This window comes from Plectropomus leopardus, chromosome 10, assembly GCF_026936395.1.
Source record: "Plectropomus leopardus strain MGB_pleo_1.0 chromosome 10, ASM2693639v1, whole genome shotgun sequence".
NCBI classification, from domain to species: domain Eukaryota; kingdom Metazoa; phylum Chordata; class Actinopteri; order Perciformes; family Serranidae; genus Plectropomus; species Plectropomus leopardus.
The window spans coordinates 18,214,327-18,230,938 of record NC_142185.1 but is presented as its reverse complement, the minus strand read 5'-3'; the positions used below and the strand labels follow the sequence as shown (position 1 = coordinate 18,230,938).

Here is a 16,612-nt window from a genome sequence, read left to right as displayed (position 1 = left end):
CTCTCATTCAAGTGCAGAACCTACATGCTAGTTGGCCGTTGGCTGTAGTCTTTGTGGCAGAGACACAGACGCCACTAGTTTGATGTCAGTTTAGCGTGTCTGGGCCTGAGAGGAGAGCTACACCAATTTTCAAAATTCATACATGTCATTCCTAATGGTCTATGACAACATCATTAAACATGAAAAACTCTCCCAAATCTAAACACTAGAGTGGTGAAACTTAAATTTATGATGTCATAGGGTATAAAGTCTGCAGCTGATCCACAGACAATAAATGTTGAAAGATGTTTGAGCATGTTTCAGTATATTGGAACATGTTATGTTTCAAAACTGAGGACACTACCATGAAATAAAGTTCATTTTGATGTAGCTCATGTTCACAAATATTGATTAACTTTTCCTCAGCCATGGAAAAAACATGTTGGAATTCTTATTTAGGTGGTGTTCCCATTTGAGTCTACTTAATAGACAGATAAACCACTTTTTAGAAACATTAATGCTGAAGTTTGAACAGCGGGTGTCCTGATCAGGTTTGCAGTATTAGATTAGCTTCTAAATCCTCTATATTAACAGACATATTTTGTGTAGGGCAGCAGCATTTACAGACATCCTTGGATTTATGAACAAAACTGTGGGGGCTGTGTTACAAGTTGACGTTTTTTTTCCGAATTTTCAGTTTTGGTTGATTTCCAAAATCAAAAAACTTGCCTACTTTGCCTATGCAACAGGCTGGCCCCTGCCAATCGCACCCCACCCTCCTGCTGACCACACGCTGAACAGCAGTCCCACTCCACGCCTGCTACCAGCTCACTTCCCTATTGTTTAAGAACTGCTTGGTGAAAATAAAAACTAATTTTATGTTTTTAATTTAAAAAAAATAGTGCATTTTTTCAACACTGATTAACAAAAGCAATGCACCTCTTAATGTAAAGCTTTTAGAGCAGCTTGGAGGGTTTTAGATACTCCAGGGTGAATGTCTCTTAGCTTTTAGTGTCCTCTTGTGTTTTTGTGCTAAATGATAAATTGCAGCTACAATATATACTGCAGGTTCACAATTTCATACTTATCAACAGATTCTATTAAGACCAAAACTTGAACTTAACTATGAATTACATAGAAACAAGTACTTTGAAATAGCAGGCATGTTGTTGTGCAAGGTGTGAAGTAAAACAGAATAATGCTGCTGCTGCTGCTGCTGCTGTGCGCTATAGTGGCACACTCAATAGCCCAGGAAGCCTTTTACTCTGTGGTGGTGCACACAATAGCTACTAGCAGCAGCTTGGCAGGAAATCAGTTCAGTTTCTCTTGTTCAAAGGTTTAAAGGGGGTGAGGATATGAAGAGAGAGGAGGTAGCGGGGAGACACGAGGAAAAGGCGGGAGCACCAGAGAAGAAAGCGGTGATAGAATATACGAGGAGGAGGAAAAGAAAGGATGAAAATGAAAGGAGGGTTAATGAGGCCGTCTAGGACCACCAGGGACTTCTCATCCCGTGTAAAGCCTGGCTGTGACCAAGAGACAGGGACAGAATCTCCCCGGCACAGGTGCCTTCATGCATATCTCTCCCACTCAGCAGCCTGACTCCTGAAAGTAGCAACATTCAAACAACCTTAGAGGAGACTAATCCGTCTGCCTTCTTTATTCTGCTCCCCCGGTAGAAGGGCTGCAGTCACTTCTAAAAAGCATCTGCAAATTGTCAGGGAGAAATAACATACTGCTGTCTATTGAGGATGAATGGCCCACATTCCTGGTGCGTTATAGTCATTTAATTCTCCCCCTCAGCCCTCTCACCGTGGCTTTAACAGATTGCACTTGGCAGAGACTAGATGAAGGGCGGTGGCGGGCTTGGCGCGTGCTCGCTCTGGAGAAACAAACACTTAAATGGATGCAGCTGACTGAATTCCTCAACAAAAATAATTCTCGAAATCCCTCTCCAAACAAACAAGAGAACTGGAATGATCACCAGAAAAAGTCGTTATAGTTAAAAGTGAGAATAGCTGTAAAAAAGAAAGTGTACCACGGTGACTTGGCTGTCAGATTGAGACACACACAGATATGCTATTTCCACTCACTCTTTCTTTGTCCTGCTCTGTTTTGAAATGGACATTGAGCGTAATGAGCACATTATTAGGGACAATTTGTCTTCATTTTCCATTTTTCAGCAGCGGAGGGAAGGCATGACTTCCTGCCAATGACAGTGGAGGGAGGGGAGCCAGATGGGTGGTATGAAAAAAGCAGATAAGGGGAAAAGAGAAGATAGGAGACAGAGAATACGAGTAAAGGGAGAGAAGTCTGCTGAAAGGAAAACAAAGGAAACCAGAGCAAGAGAAAGGTGAAGAAAGGAGGCAAAACATCCTCTGATTGATACTGACAGAAAACCACCAACAGCAACAATATCAAGGTTAGGCTGTCAGATGGAATTTGCCAAATGCTTGAAATTGAGCCTGATCACATGATCATCCCATTTCCCTCTACTATGGCTCATCAAACACTTGTGACAAATTACTGTGTTAGCAGTGAGGCTCCACTGTAGTGTATGTGAGAGAAAAGGAGACAGTCAGGGGGACAGGAGCGTGAGAACAACACGAGAACGAGGCTGGTGTCTCACTCTGCTCAAAGGACAGAGACTGAAAACTCATTTGTGTCTGCCCGAGGCATCATCGCTCAGAGCAGAGTGACGTAACTGCCTATTTACAGGAACCAGAAAACGCACCTGAAAATGAACACCTGACAGAATGGTAACAAATAAGAGGAGGATTGGTGAGGAGAGGTCACACTGCCTCTGTGATTTAAGCAGGGTTTGCACAGACAGGGGTGAGTCAAATTCAAGGACTTTCAAGTACTTACTTAAGCACTCATTTTTATTTTCAAGGATGAAATTGTTTTTTCCACAACTATATGTCGGAAGAAAATTGTGCAAATACCTAAATGAGCAACCATGCCTACAGGGCCGACAGTCAGCCTACTATTAATTAACTGCTGCTTATTTACTGCCAAATTACAGTTCAAAAATGGTGCAGCTGACACTGCTCTGGTGTGAATGTTGTTCAGGCTAGTGAAACATCCTGGTGTTGACTATTTACAGTAAAGTAGTTTATCATAAGGATGCATTATATTGAATTTTTTGCCAACATCCGATATGCTGATACATAACATTTCATTTTGCCAATAAATGATACCAATATTGATATATTCACTTTGTTTCCCAACTAATTTCAATGATCATCAAGACTCATATTATGTATACGATTATCATGATGGCCCACCAGCAGATGAAGACATTAAATAAAATGCTTTTTAGTGTATGTAATATACGGAAGCCCTAAGCGGACGTGTTTTTTTTTTTTTTTTACAAGCCGTTTTCTCGATATAACAAGATATTATCTCGTTATAACAAGATATTATCTCAATATCTCGAGAAAACAGAGTTTGTTTTCCTGAGATATTATCTCCTTATCTCCAGAAAACGAACTTTGTTTTTTGGTTTGTTTTTTTAAACTTTATTGAATGAACGTCAGAAGAAGTGGCGGGTGGATGATGTGACAGCAGGTGCCGTGCGGTGTTCAGCGTGGACAAATGCGTGCAGGTTCTCGCCCCTGCACGTACCAAAAAGCACCGGAGCAACAGTATAATAATCTAGTTATGATAACTGATGAATTTGGGTGATGTGTTCCTGTAATAATCATCTTACCTTGCGCATTTGTCCGCAAGGTAATATCATTCATTGTGCATTATAAGAAAAATACATCAACTTAGGTTTGATGTTTTTACATGTTCATCCCTAGTTTATCATTCTGTTATCCTGTGTCAAATTCAAGTCCTTCAAGCACCTCTAGCACCTTGTACAAAACCTGTTTTGAGATGGATTTCGAGCAGATTGATATCTTTTACAGGTATCCTGCACCAGTGAAGGCTGGAAAACACAACAACCTTCTTGTCTGACCATCGGCACCGCTCAACTAAGAAGACAAAGAGTTTAGAGTTTGCTAGCACACGAGCTAGTACCAAGGCCAAAACAAGCTGCTGGTGATAGTTCTACAGTCAAACCCCAGCAGCAGTCACATGTCTGCATTTTCAGCCAAACTACTAGACAAAATAAGAACCCAGGACATTTTTACTCATTTGTATATTTTTGTGACGTAATGTGTGTTGTTGTAGAAAATACATGTAAGTTAAACTTGCTTATCTTTACTGTATAACAACATTGTTTTAATTACCTTCTTAAGGCTTGAAAATAAAAACACATACAGTTTTAAGTAATCAGTCTGCTAAGATTGCTTAAAGTAGAGCAGTGTTTTTTGGGGTTTTTTTGCCTTGCTGGTCAGTGTGCTGTGCAGTGTACTTCTGAGGACGTTCTGGCCTCCAGATTGTGCTGCGCATTGTGCACTCTTGACTTTCACACTACTCTTTGGTTCAAGCAGCTGCAGACATGCAGGAGGACAGAGAATGCTCTTCTGCTTAGAAATGGTGAGGTTACAGCTCACACCAAGTTAATATGCTGTAGTCTCTGACTTTTGTTTATTATCTGGTGTGTTGGCAACAAATTTTGTTGGACATTTGTGATCTGTTGTTAGAGCTGTTAGTTTGTTTACTATATTACATGAATACCACTGTCACACTGACCATCCGACTGAGCCCTGTTCAACCTTTATATGGAAAAAAAACAAAGAAATTGTCAAATATGTGTATCGAGATGCAAAATCTGATTTGACTGACATAATTCTGAGTCATGTACAGTTCTAGAAAGATGTCGCAAATGTGTTACTGCATTGGATTTTTAGAAATTCTGCACTTAAATCTGGCTCAGAAACAAAACTGCTGCCATGGTTCCCCCTAAGGCCAGGCTTGGACAAAACAATGCAGGTTCATGTCGATCATAGCTCTACTGCTGACAGCTAAACCCCAATGTGGCATGTGCTACTAAAGCTGATAACACTACAATAAACCTGGAAGAAATGACTGTTAGATAAAGATTATTATTTAACAGAGAACATGTAAAAAAGGTACATGTGCATGCAGCACCTACATGCAAACACAACACAATGAGGATGATGGGACACCACTGTCAACAACCAAAAATGTTCACCTTGAACGTCATCGTCAACCAGGGCATCTGAGGATATCCCCAGGCAGCATGAAGTCAAGCAGAAAACAGTCCATTAACCTTGGAACCATAATACAGTGATTTGCTGAACAAGTGCCTCTTTTACGTTTTGGAAGAAAACAAAAATGCACTTGGCTTTAATGGTGGAATTGTGCTTTCTTTTACCAGCTAAATGACAAGTTTTATTTCTCTCTCTGGCTGAAATCCCTTCATATAATACTGAAATGTGAACAAAAGGTATGATTTTCTGGTGTAATAACTGTGGTTTTCATTATTTGTCAGAGCTACATTCTTATCTAGAGGAGATACCTAAAAAAGTGAGAGCTGAGAATGAATCAGTACAGGCTGTCCTCTTCCTCTGGCTGATGGGAAAAACTGCTTGGCTCCAGATTTAAACAAGATATGTGTTTGGTTAAAAAATACTCGCCAGTCCTACAAAGGAAGACACACACAGGCTAGTATGGTTTTCATGTTATCATCTTCCTGATCTCCTCAACAGTTCTGATTAAATTACACGCACATACAAACACACACAGCTATATGGCCACCTCGCTTTGTCCTCGGTGAGTGCCCACAATATCGCCGTGATAATGCACTCCTGAAAATAGTGGCTACGAATGGGACTCCATTATGTGTTGTGGAAATGTTTTTCTCTACCTTCTCTATTATTTCACTACATGGGTGTATAATTAAATTGCTTATCGCGTACCTGCAAATTGAAACTGCCTTTGCACAAACACCATGTATACTTAAAATGAACCAATATTCTTGATAAACGTGCTCAATATAAAGAGCGACTGAACTGTGGATGAAAATATTGTATTTGTCTTCCGGTGGCTAAACCCTGCTTGAAATGTGTTCCAGTGTGTAGGATTTAGAGACATCTAGCGGAGAGGACTGCAGAGTGCAACCGGCTGAAACTCTCTCCCGTGTGCCAAACGTAAACTCCACAACATGTCCGCGAGGGTCCGCAAGGGTCCACTTTGGTCCGTGTGACATAAATGTTGTAATCCACCAATGTTCACACAAAAAGTGCACGGACTCCTACGCAGACATGCTTGTGCAGCCCGTTGTTTGTGACTGTAAGTGAAGCAAGAAACTGCAAATGCTCCAATCACTTGTTCTAAACTCTAAAAAACACTGCAGACAAGCCAGCTGCAACTGAAGTTTTAAGTTGAGATTTTTGACACACTTTCACTCCTGATACAGTGTCTTGTTGGAAGTAGGAGGACAGTGAGCTCCTCGTCCAGTCTTCTGTTTACTGCTGGGCGCTAACGCGGACCCTCAATTGTACTATGAATATAAGCGCATGTGCTTCTGTAGCAGTCTGCAGACATTAAATGTGGAAAGTACTGTACGACTGTATGACCGAGACTTTAGGATTATTTCAGTGTTCATTGCTTAAGAAGTTTTTACGGGGAGCCTCGCTTTCTGTAGAGCTCTCTTCCTCTCTAAAACAAACAGACCAGGTGAATACAACCAGTAAAAACGCAGTATAAAGCAGTTTTACATTAAAAAAAAAAACAAAACTAAAAAATATCAGTGTTTTCTAACAATATTTGTTGTGAGGCATTGCTTACTACGTTGGCTGATGTGAAAATGTGAATATCCCTGTCTAGAGCCAGTGTTTGGTTCATCCACTCTAGGCTACTGTAGAAAAATGGCGGTGCAGCATGGCCATCTCTGTGGGTGAGAACCTGCTTCCTATGTAGATATAAACAGCTCATTCTGCGGTAATGAAAACACAACATCTCTATTTTTGGGTGATTATACATTTAAGAAAGCAAATTTTCTCTGCCAATATATCTAATATCTCTAAATCCCACTCACTGGAGCTTGTTTCTTCTTTCAAACTAGAATGAAATAACAAAAAAAAAAAAACAAACTTCACAACCATGTTAGCTGTATGGGTGCATATTTTGTGACTACTATTGTTGAAATGAAACCTCACTACAATTATCAGTCTATTATACTCTTTGAGCTAATATTTGTCTTCTTGCAGGAATTACGTTTTGGCTGCACTCCAGGACAACCGCTGACCTCGCAGTCACTGTTTATTTTCAGTTTCAGTATGCTGAGCACAGAGCCAACAGCAAGCCAACAAAAAATGTATCGCTGTCCAAATATTTACAGCTGGTATTACAAGATCCTCTACTCAAGAGGTTCAGGGGAATTTATGGAAAGTAATAATATGGCAGCCTACAAAGTTGAATAACTGCAGTTTTTACATGCTAGGAAACACAAAATACCTGTTTTAAAGGTGTTTGATACTTTTTTAAAAATTATATTGATATTTCCTTTTTTAAGGTAATATACACTGACAAATGATAACTTACATTAATAGCCTGAATTAAGAATTTTTAATTTAATTTTATTTTTACAAAAAAGCTGATTTTCAGCTCCTCTATTTTTTCATCTCTTGCAAAATTATTATTTGCAGGAAAGGTAATTATTAAAGGTAGAGAAAAAAGATACTGAAAATGTAAACAAAAATTAGGATTCCGATTTCTATTTTACCATAAATTCTCTGTTTTTTATTATATTTCCTGCTACAGGAAACCAAGTATTTCTTTTGAACTGTTGTAGAAGTGATCTGTTACAGCACTTGACATGTACGCAGGCTAATTATAAGCATGCACAGTCTCTGTACACAAATATAAATGTTTTATGACTATTTTTAATTGTACAGTTATGTTTGTGTATAAAAAATATCTTACGCATTACATCATTTAATGTTTGTTTTAAGGTTTTCTCTATATTTCTTATTAATGTTAGAGGTGTGGTTTTACACACAGAAACACACACCACACACCACACACAGACACACAGACACAGACACAGACACACACACACACACACACACACACACACACAAACACAAGATAGAGACATACACACAGCTATGAGTGAATGGAAATGAAGGAAGAGCAAATAAAACACTATGTACTCTTTTCCTCTCCGGTTTTACACTGTATTTTACTACTGCTATTGCTCTTGGACCTTTTGTATTCAAAACACTGCAGCAAAACTCTATAAACACTTGTAAATAGAGTCTAAGGGAGTCTAAGCGGGCGTCTGCTCTGATAACACTATAAATAGCTGTGTGTGTGTGTGTGTGTGTGTGTGTGTGTGTGTGTGTGTGTTTGTGTGTGTGTGTATGAGCACCTGTGAGGCTGTCAGGTCGCGTCATCCTCTCGTAAATGTCGTAACTCTGGGGTCCATAGGGGTCTGTGTTGTGGAGCATGGAGCGGGGCAGAGTGGAGCTGTAGTGCTGGGGCACGGCGGTCATACTGGCTCTGACTGGAGACGATGAGTGAGTAGGCTGCTTCGTCAGTGGAGGGTTGACGTTCTCCACCATTGTCAGCGGTGAGCCCATGCGACCCGATGATGACCCTGCAGAGGCCTGATAGGGTGATGTTGTACGGCTGGCGCTCCCTGATCGCGAATTTGTGGAGCCCATGCGTCGCAGTGCAGCAGGGGAGTTTTTCTGCGTGGAGTAGGGTGAACTGCTGCCACCGCCGCCGGTACTGGTGCGCTGGGCAGAGGGCAAGGTCGTAGAGAAGATGCTGGAGAGGGGTTTGGGTTCAGTTACGATGGGGGAGCCATAGGCACTGCCAGCTGAGGTACGCAGGGAGCCGCGGGAGGGGGACATACTGCTGGCGTAGGCTGGCGAGTGAGAGCGAGAAGGCACTGAGCTCACCCTCCGCATAGCACGACCAGGCACTGCTGTTGTGACTGCTGGAGCCTGCAAGTCAGAGAGTAAACTAGAATTACTACTGAGGAATTTAATAAAAAGTTATTAAGTGATTTTTTTAAGAAAAATGGCAGCTATTACTTTATTAACACGCTTGATTGCAGTGGATAATTTGCAATGAGAAGCACGCTGTCCTCACTTAAAGACTGTTTTTACAGAGAAGTACAGAGGACTGATTGAGAGCTTGGTGCAACGAAAATCACCTGAAGCGCAATATCAGCAAAACCAGTGAGCCTGAGGAAGACTACCAGAGGAACAGGAGACAGTGTTGTAGCCATGATAGTTAATAATCCTTCAAATCTGGATGTTACTGCAAAGACGATACAAATTCTTAAATGTGGACGCTTCACATACATCTTAAACCAGGCAGCACAGAAGATCTATACAATAAGCAGATGTTGTTATTGTCTATACCTAGTGTTTGTACCGAGTTTGGCATGAGAGCCTTTATGTATGCAGCTCTATATATTTGGAATCTTCTACAGAGGGACTTAAAGCTGCACTCATTGGTTCCTCTAGGCTGTTTCAAAGCACAGTTGCAGGACTTTTACATGTCATCTTCTATATGCTAATTTCAGGGTGTATCTGGTCTTTTATTTTTATTGTTTTATTGGTTCACTGATAGCACATATTAACCTACTTTTTAGTCCTTCCTTGTAGTGAGAACATTTGTAGTAATGTAGAATGAACATTTTGTGTTCTTTTTGTATTTTATATTGCTTGTTTAGGAGTTGCCAGTATTGATTTTGTCTGTCCGTCACTTATGTTGCTGCAGGACTCTAATAAAATCTCAACATCTGTTTCCTGAGTTATGATGTTGAATAATGGCTAGAAAACATTATGACGGCATAATAAAGTTCACCTTTGACTTACTGAATATAAACCGTCACTTCAAAATTTTCTGACATTAGACATTTCTGTGAATTTTTTTCATAATTAGCATATGAATTCTTGAAAATGTGGCCTAGACTTTTGACCACTAAATGCTTATCATGATTGAGTCCAAGTGGAGGTTTGTTCCAAATTTGAAAAAGGTGCTGCTGAGATATTGCGGTCCTGAGAGTGGGCCAAACGTACGGACAACCCAAACACATAATACCTCTGGCCATGGAGGCATAACAACGTGGCGTCATGCCATTTCAGTCATCTTAAGTAAACGTAATAATTAACAAATAGGTGAAAATTGACAACTATCCTGGCCAATAGTAATAGCAATTTCCGATATTATCCCAATAAACATAAAAATCTCAAACTCTTAAAATGGCACTACAACATACTAGAATCACTTAACCTTGCATTCTGTTAAGAAACAATCATTTTTACTTGATTTTTACTGAAAAACAAAAAACAATCTTACATCTGAAATGGTATCACATCTTTCTATATGAAATATGCAGATGCTTAATTAATATATTTTACTTTTCTAAGAGGGTAGTGCATATGCAGCTTGTTTTTATTGTTGGTTGCCCAATATTGGAAATTCCCTTTGAACCCCTAACTGTGTATTTTTGATTCCAATCTGCAATACAAATGTATGTCATCTCGTCCCTACCAACAATCACGCTGTTATCTCTGCCATAGACTGACTTGTGCATAACAATAACATGCTGAATAACCCAGCATTATATAAACCAATTCATTACCGGGCACAACTTTACTCTAGGCTGCATTTATTTTCTCTCTTCCACCCCCCTCTCAGTCGTGTGTGACAGTGCCATTTGGATTCTCAGTGGTCTGTGTGTACAACGCTGTATGAAGCATGATTATGTCGGCGTGCTCGGTGCACTGTGTACCTTCTGTGCCTTTAAGCATTACAGCGCTACCTTCACTGAAAAACAGTCAACCGCAATTTTGGTGTTTCTCTTTTGTTGACACAAATTAAAAGCTAACAGTCAGTCATGAAATTAAATTTCATGAGCCTTTTGAACATTGTGAACAATGACTGTGTAATTAAAAAATATACTGAATAATGGCTGGTGTTATTCAGTTGATAACATGTTTTAGATGCGTTCTGTGCTCGACAACAGCAATATGTTGGACGTTGATTGCTGGCAGTACCTGGGCTGAAGCCTGGCCCTCGGCCCTGGCATTCCTTCCCAGGGTACCGGTGCCGGCGCCAGGAAAGGAGTGCTGCATCCTCAGCTCAGCCTTGCCCAGGTTCTGGCTGCTGTGGTAGCCGCTGCTGGCATCCTGGTAGCCGCTGTCCGAGTATGAGTTCATCTGAGTTGAGCTACGTGAATTCCCCCCGGACCCTAAGAGGGCGTGACAGAAAAAGATAGACAAATTTGAGAGAGGGAGAGAGAAGGAGGGGTTGGAGGAACAGGAGACAGACACATCATACATGGTTTGATAATGGACATGACCTTTACCTAGACTTCATTACTAATGACAAATGACACAGCAGGGGGAAAACTGTTCTGCCACCCCTATAATTCAGTGTGCTGCATCATGCTGCATCATTCCAGGGTTCCTACAGCTTAAGGCAAATTAAATTTGACACATTTTTTTCTTTTTTTTTCATGCCACTGGGAAAAACATAAAAGACCATATTTACAACAACCAAAACTGAATAAATAAATTTAAGAAAACATTTTTTACACAGAGTTAATGAACAATTTTGCCCAAATGTTTATTGTAACATTCAGTTAAAAAGTCATATCTGGTTTGAAATGGGAAATACTTTCTGCATTTATTGGTGATTTTTATTACTGATTTTATGCGTCCCTCTGTATGTAGGATTATTCCTCTGCTTTGATTCCAATCATAGAGAGTTTAGTATTCTCTTTTGTTTGTTTTTAAAGTAGATCACCAATTATTTAGAGATTTCACATTGCAATGTCAGGAAAGAAGCAATTTGTAAAACCCTTCTTCTAATGTCTGAGCATTTTTAGGACTTGAAAAAACTGATTCACGACATTTTTAAAACCAATTAAGACCTTATTTATAGATTACTGAGGAACCCTATTACTCAGTCTTTCAGCAGCTGTAACGAGGGATCGGCTGTTATCAGTGACATTTGAAGTAAAAAGTATGGAAAAGAAAAAGGTGAATGACATAACAGGCTTTCTGTATCATCAAAAGAGAGGTGAAGAAACAATTTGCAGTCAAAGGATTGCTACATACACTTAGTAAGACTATGCTGAATTGGGAAAATGATGTGACTTAGAGAAAAAAAGGCTACAGACGATAGAGAGAAGGCAACAACAGACCCTCACTTTCATGGAGGGAGGAGTGCTCCGGGGAGTACAGAGACACCTGCTCTGACTCAGTCCTGATGCGGTAGCTTGGCGACTGGGAGCTGTCAGTCACCCGAGACTTGGTGTCCCCCGAGGCGGAGGCATCTGGGAAGACACAGCAGAGCAGGGAGTCAGACACAGAGGAAACGCTCAGAGTCTGAAACAATCACAGAGTTTTGGCTTCGGGTGGAGAGATTATAACAGCCATTAAAGCAGTCAACAATTGATGGAGTTGAGAGGAAACAATAACAAACAATAATTTCTGCAACATTAGTTTCACGCTTGTGTACAGTTGGAGTCATTAAATTTTACTGCCATACTAATTTGGGAAGGCAAAGTTGGGTGGCATGTCACTGTGTATACAGCCTTGCTCTAAATAGTTTCACTGCTCCAACATTTCCCTACATCCCCGTCTCGTCACGCTTGACAACAACCAGTGTGGCAAACAGGAACTGGAATTAGCCCTCTGATGTCCCTGTGTGCAGTGTTTCCCCGTAATCACAATCTAGTTAAGCGTGACCAGTGTCAATGGGTTACTCTGCAATCACTACAACAATAGGCAGCAAGTGGAGGGGAACAGGGAGGCAAACATTGGCAGCCGGGGTCTGTCAAATCCTGCCCCGATTAGCTGGTGCGAGAATGAGAATCGAATCCCATGAAGAAGCCGCCTTGTTGCAGGAGCTGACCTGTTGAATAAATCTGTTGACACATAAGCCTAGTGTGGTGTTTGACAACCTGGCTTTTTTCACCTGAAGATCTCAGGGTGTTTGCACATTTGGCACGGCCTGTTGTGAGAAGGTCGGTGCATGCCTTGCCTCTGCGACCTCAGAAAGTTAAGTCTGTATCAAACATCCTCACTATTTGCAGAAGACCTTGCTAATTGTGTCACTCTCAACAGGGCTGATGTTTCTATTTTAATAAATAATCCTGCCTAAAATAACAACCTCATGAATTTTAATTTCTGTTTAGTCTTCCTTTCTTACTTGCCCACTCACTGTTTCTTGTGTACTGTCTGTTTTTAACAAAACATCCACCTTTAGTTACAATTATGAAGCAAAATAACAATAGATTTATGTGCTAGGTGATGATGACACAGCCTGCCCCTTAAAAGTGAAGTATTTGAATCATCACTTAGAGGCCCATCAGTTGACTAAAACTGCTTAAAGTTCAGCAGTCTTCTTTTTTTTTAAGTAAGTGTGCTGTGTACTTATAGGGATGTTTTGGTCCCCAGACTTAGCTGCCGAGTGAGTGCTCTTGACTATCACACTATTTATTAGTGCAGAGAGCGGTGGACATGCAGACAGCAGCACAGAGAGGCAAAACCTTCTGCTTAGAAGTGCTGAATTTACAGCTCACTTAATACAACAGAATACAATACATTACAACCGATTGTCAGTGCCATTGTCTTGTTTACCATCTAGATGAATGTCCGCTCAAACTTTAAAACTTTGTATGAGGAAAAACAAATAAAATAAATTGTCGATTATTTGTATTGAACTGCTGAATCTGATTTGACTGACATAATTCTGAGACAGGTACAGCCCTAGAAGAGACATACACAGTCCCATAGCCAGAGGAACCTTCTTAAATGCCCATCTGATTTCTATATCTTATTTTCTATATATTTTTTTATGATGATGATGATGATGATGATGATGATGATGAAATTTCATTACTTTTTCACAATAACAACATCATTATTTTGTAATGGGCCTTAACTTGAAAAGACATGCACAGATGGACATTACTCCAATTATGACAATTAAAATACTAACAAACAAACAAATAAAAAGACAACAAAATGAGCACATGTCAAATAAACCAAGAGAGACATAATACATTTGAAAAAAAATTAAGGGGGAGTGGGGGGTTCTAATGATGTCTTAATAGTCATATACACACAGACACATTAATCATATAAAGATAAATTTTACACACATGAGCACACAAGCTCTTGTTGCACTATTGTTCACAAACACATCATTCATACAGTGAATTTCAGAGGGGCCTCTGGAGCTTTCCAGTACATTGAGGTACTTTCTCTTTAAATTAAGTCCCTTAGATCGCTGCGCAAGTGATTTATCAGTGGCTGCCATACATTTAAGAAGCTGCTCTCGTTTCCTTCTATTTTGGCACAGTCTTTCCACTGGTAGCACTCTGAAGATTTCTTTATACCATTGCTTTACTGATGTTTTTTTTTCTTGGATCCAATTCAATGCTATGCATTTCCTTGCTGGGAAAATAAGTTTATTTAGGAACTTAGATCTCTGCAAGTCTAATACTCTTCCTCCTCCTCCTAGCCAGTCCCTATAAAAACTATGCAGGGACTTTACAAATAATGCATTCCAAAATTGTGCGATCTGATTTTTTTAGGTGTTCATTAATCATTAAAAACAATACTGGAGAGTAATACAAATACTGTCAATATTAACTTTTTATTTCATCTTATATATAATAGAGGAAGACTTTCTTAAATGTATGCATTTGGAATTAAGCCAATAAAACCACATCATCATATAAAACTTAATTAAACTGTTGCATATAAGACTTAAAGCCTTCAAGGTCAAAATGCTCTTGCAACACTAAATCACAAACAAGCAGGTCGGAGGGTACGCACATCCAAAAACTTTTTACAGGTGCTGGGTATAAACTCAAAGTAAGGAAAGAATTAGACAAAAGATCCTCACAATCTTGTCAAAGCCCCAAGCAAATTTAGGGGTGTATCATTTTAATCAAACAAGGATCGGCATTGTCAAATCACAGTCACAAAGCAGAATGAGCAACATGTAAACACAAACACCTGAGTGATGAATGTGCTAGTGTCTAATCTGTATATTGCTTATTCTACTTTGTGAGGTTGAATTGAAACTTTCTGATGACGATGTCTGTTAGATCTAAACATTACACAATTAAATTTGCTTTTAATACAATTAACAGATCTTATGTTTCTGACATTGTAAATCACACCTTGACAGAACTATATATGACGTCAGCAAAGCAATATGACAGTATAAAAACATCATAGTCAAGCAATGTAAGCTCCTTGACTCATCAGTATAACAACACTGACAGTTGTTGGTTGAAAGTTGGGTTTGAACTATAGTTTGTTTATGCCAGAGAGCTGTCTGAATCTGGTCCAAACCTTCCTGCCACTACAGATTAATAGGCCTACAGACAAATTATCACAGAGGACTCTAAACAAAATGTTATAGGAAACCATCTGGACAGGTTGTGCTGCTTGAATTAATTAAAAATAAATATATAGCAGGTGACAGCAACCAGGTGAGGTGGGGTGTAATGTGACAGAAAAAATAATAATACACAAAATATATGTCACCCACCTTGGGGTGTGTGGATGCTGCAGTACCTTCAGTGACTTCCTTTCCTGGGGTTGTTGAAAACTTTCCTCTATACTCACAATGAATTTTCACACATCACACTGGATGCAGCACTTGTTAATCAGTCTCATTTTTTTCTCCTTACTTGAAAAGTTGTGTAGAGGTTGAGGGGCACGTAAATACTTTAGAATAGCCATCAATAATAAATGGTAAATTGATACTTAGTATTTATTCTACTCTTTACAAAAAAAAGAAATTATAGTCATCCTTACTAATTATTAATAATTCTATAATTCATAATATTTTAATGGTTTGTTGTTGCACATTTTTAAATACTATATTAAGCATTTGTTAAAGGTAATTAACTGGTTTGCAAACCATCCATAAACATTATTTGGATGACTAAAAGTTGCAACTAATGATTACAGTATCTTGTTAATTAATACTGTGTGGTGCATCTGAAAACACCTCAACTTTAGTTAAAATAATATTCATGGACCCTTTCACTGACATTGCATTGCAAGGCAGCAGCTACTGGTGCACGTTTACTTCCTGTCAGCTGATGGCATTCACAAACAATGCAAAACTTTCCTACAGGAAATACAAAGGGACATATTTACACTGTTCATGTTTATGTCAAGTCTGAAACACCCTCAGATGCACTACACAGTATTCATTAATTTATAATAGCCATCCAAAACATGAATGTCTATTATTACTGTCTATTACAGATGGTTGAGTAACCAATTATTTACCATTTATAAATACTCAATATCATGTATAAAATGTTATGTGTGAGACAATAAATTGCTCATATACCATAAATTAGAGCATTATCAATAATTAGTAGATATGTTTGTCAACAGTAAAATAACTATTAAATCAAGCTTAATTAAATTTGAATTTACCATTTATTAATGATGGCTATTATAAAGTGTTTGGGGACGCCTGCACACTTACTCAATGCTAAAACGACCATTTTGGCCTGCCAAAGTTCCACATGGGATAGAAACATTGTCCTTATTCTACTTCTGTGACGTGGAGTAAGTGTGCAGGCGTTAGTTTTTTCCTTATGTATACTTTTTTTTTTAGATTTGCACCCAAGTGATGTGTGTCAAACTATTCTCTCTCTACTTATTATAAAGTATTATTAAACATCCCATTTCCCTGGCATAAAAAGAGG

At 39.2% G+C, this 16,612-nt stretch overlaps 1 protein-coding gene across 6 annotated transcripts in view; it reads right to left on the bottom strand.

Moving 5' to 3' along the window:
* Window positions 1–16,612, bottom strand: part of pkp4 (plakophilin 4) — a 119,488-nt gene that overhangs the window by 38,826 nt on the left and 64,050 nt on the right. For 3 of the 6 annotated variants that reach the window (XM_088083191.1, XM_088083189.1, XM_088083194.1), the window contains 4 exons: window positions 12,065–12,196; window positions 10,914–11,107; window positions 8,267–8,846; window positions 5,084–5,110 (listed from right to left, as the gene is read on the bottom strand). In XM_088083191.1, the coding sequence (XP_087939317.1) occupies window positions 5,084–5,110; window positions 8,267–8,846; window positions 10,914–11,107; window positions 12,065–12,196 (933 nt within the window). The remainder of the gene's footprint in view (window positions 1–5,083; window positions 5,111–8,266; window positions 8,847–10,913; window positions 11,108–12,064; window positions 12,197–16,612) is intronic. The other 3 variants (XM_088083190.1, XM_088083192.1, XM_088083193.1) reach the window with 3 other exon arrangements.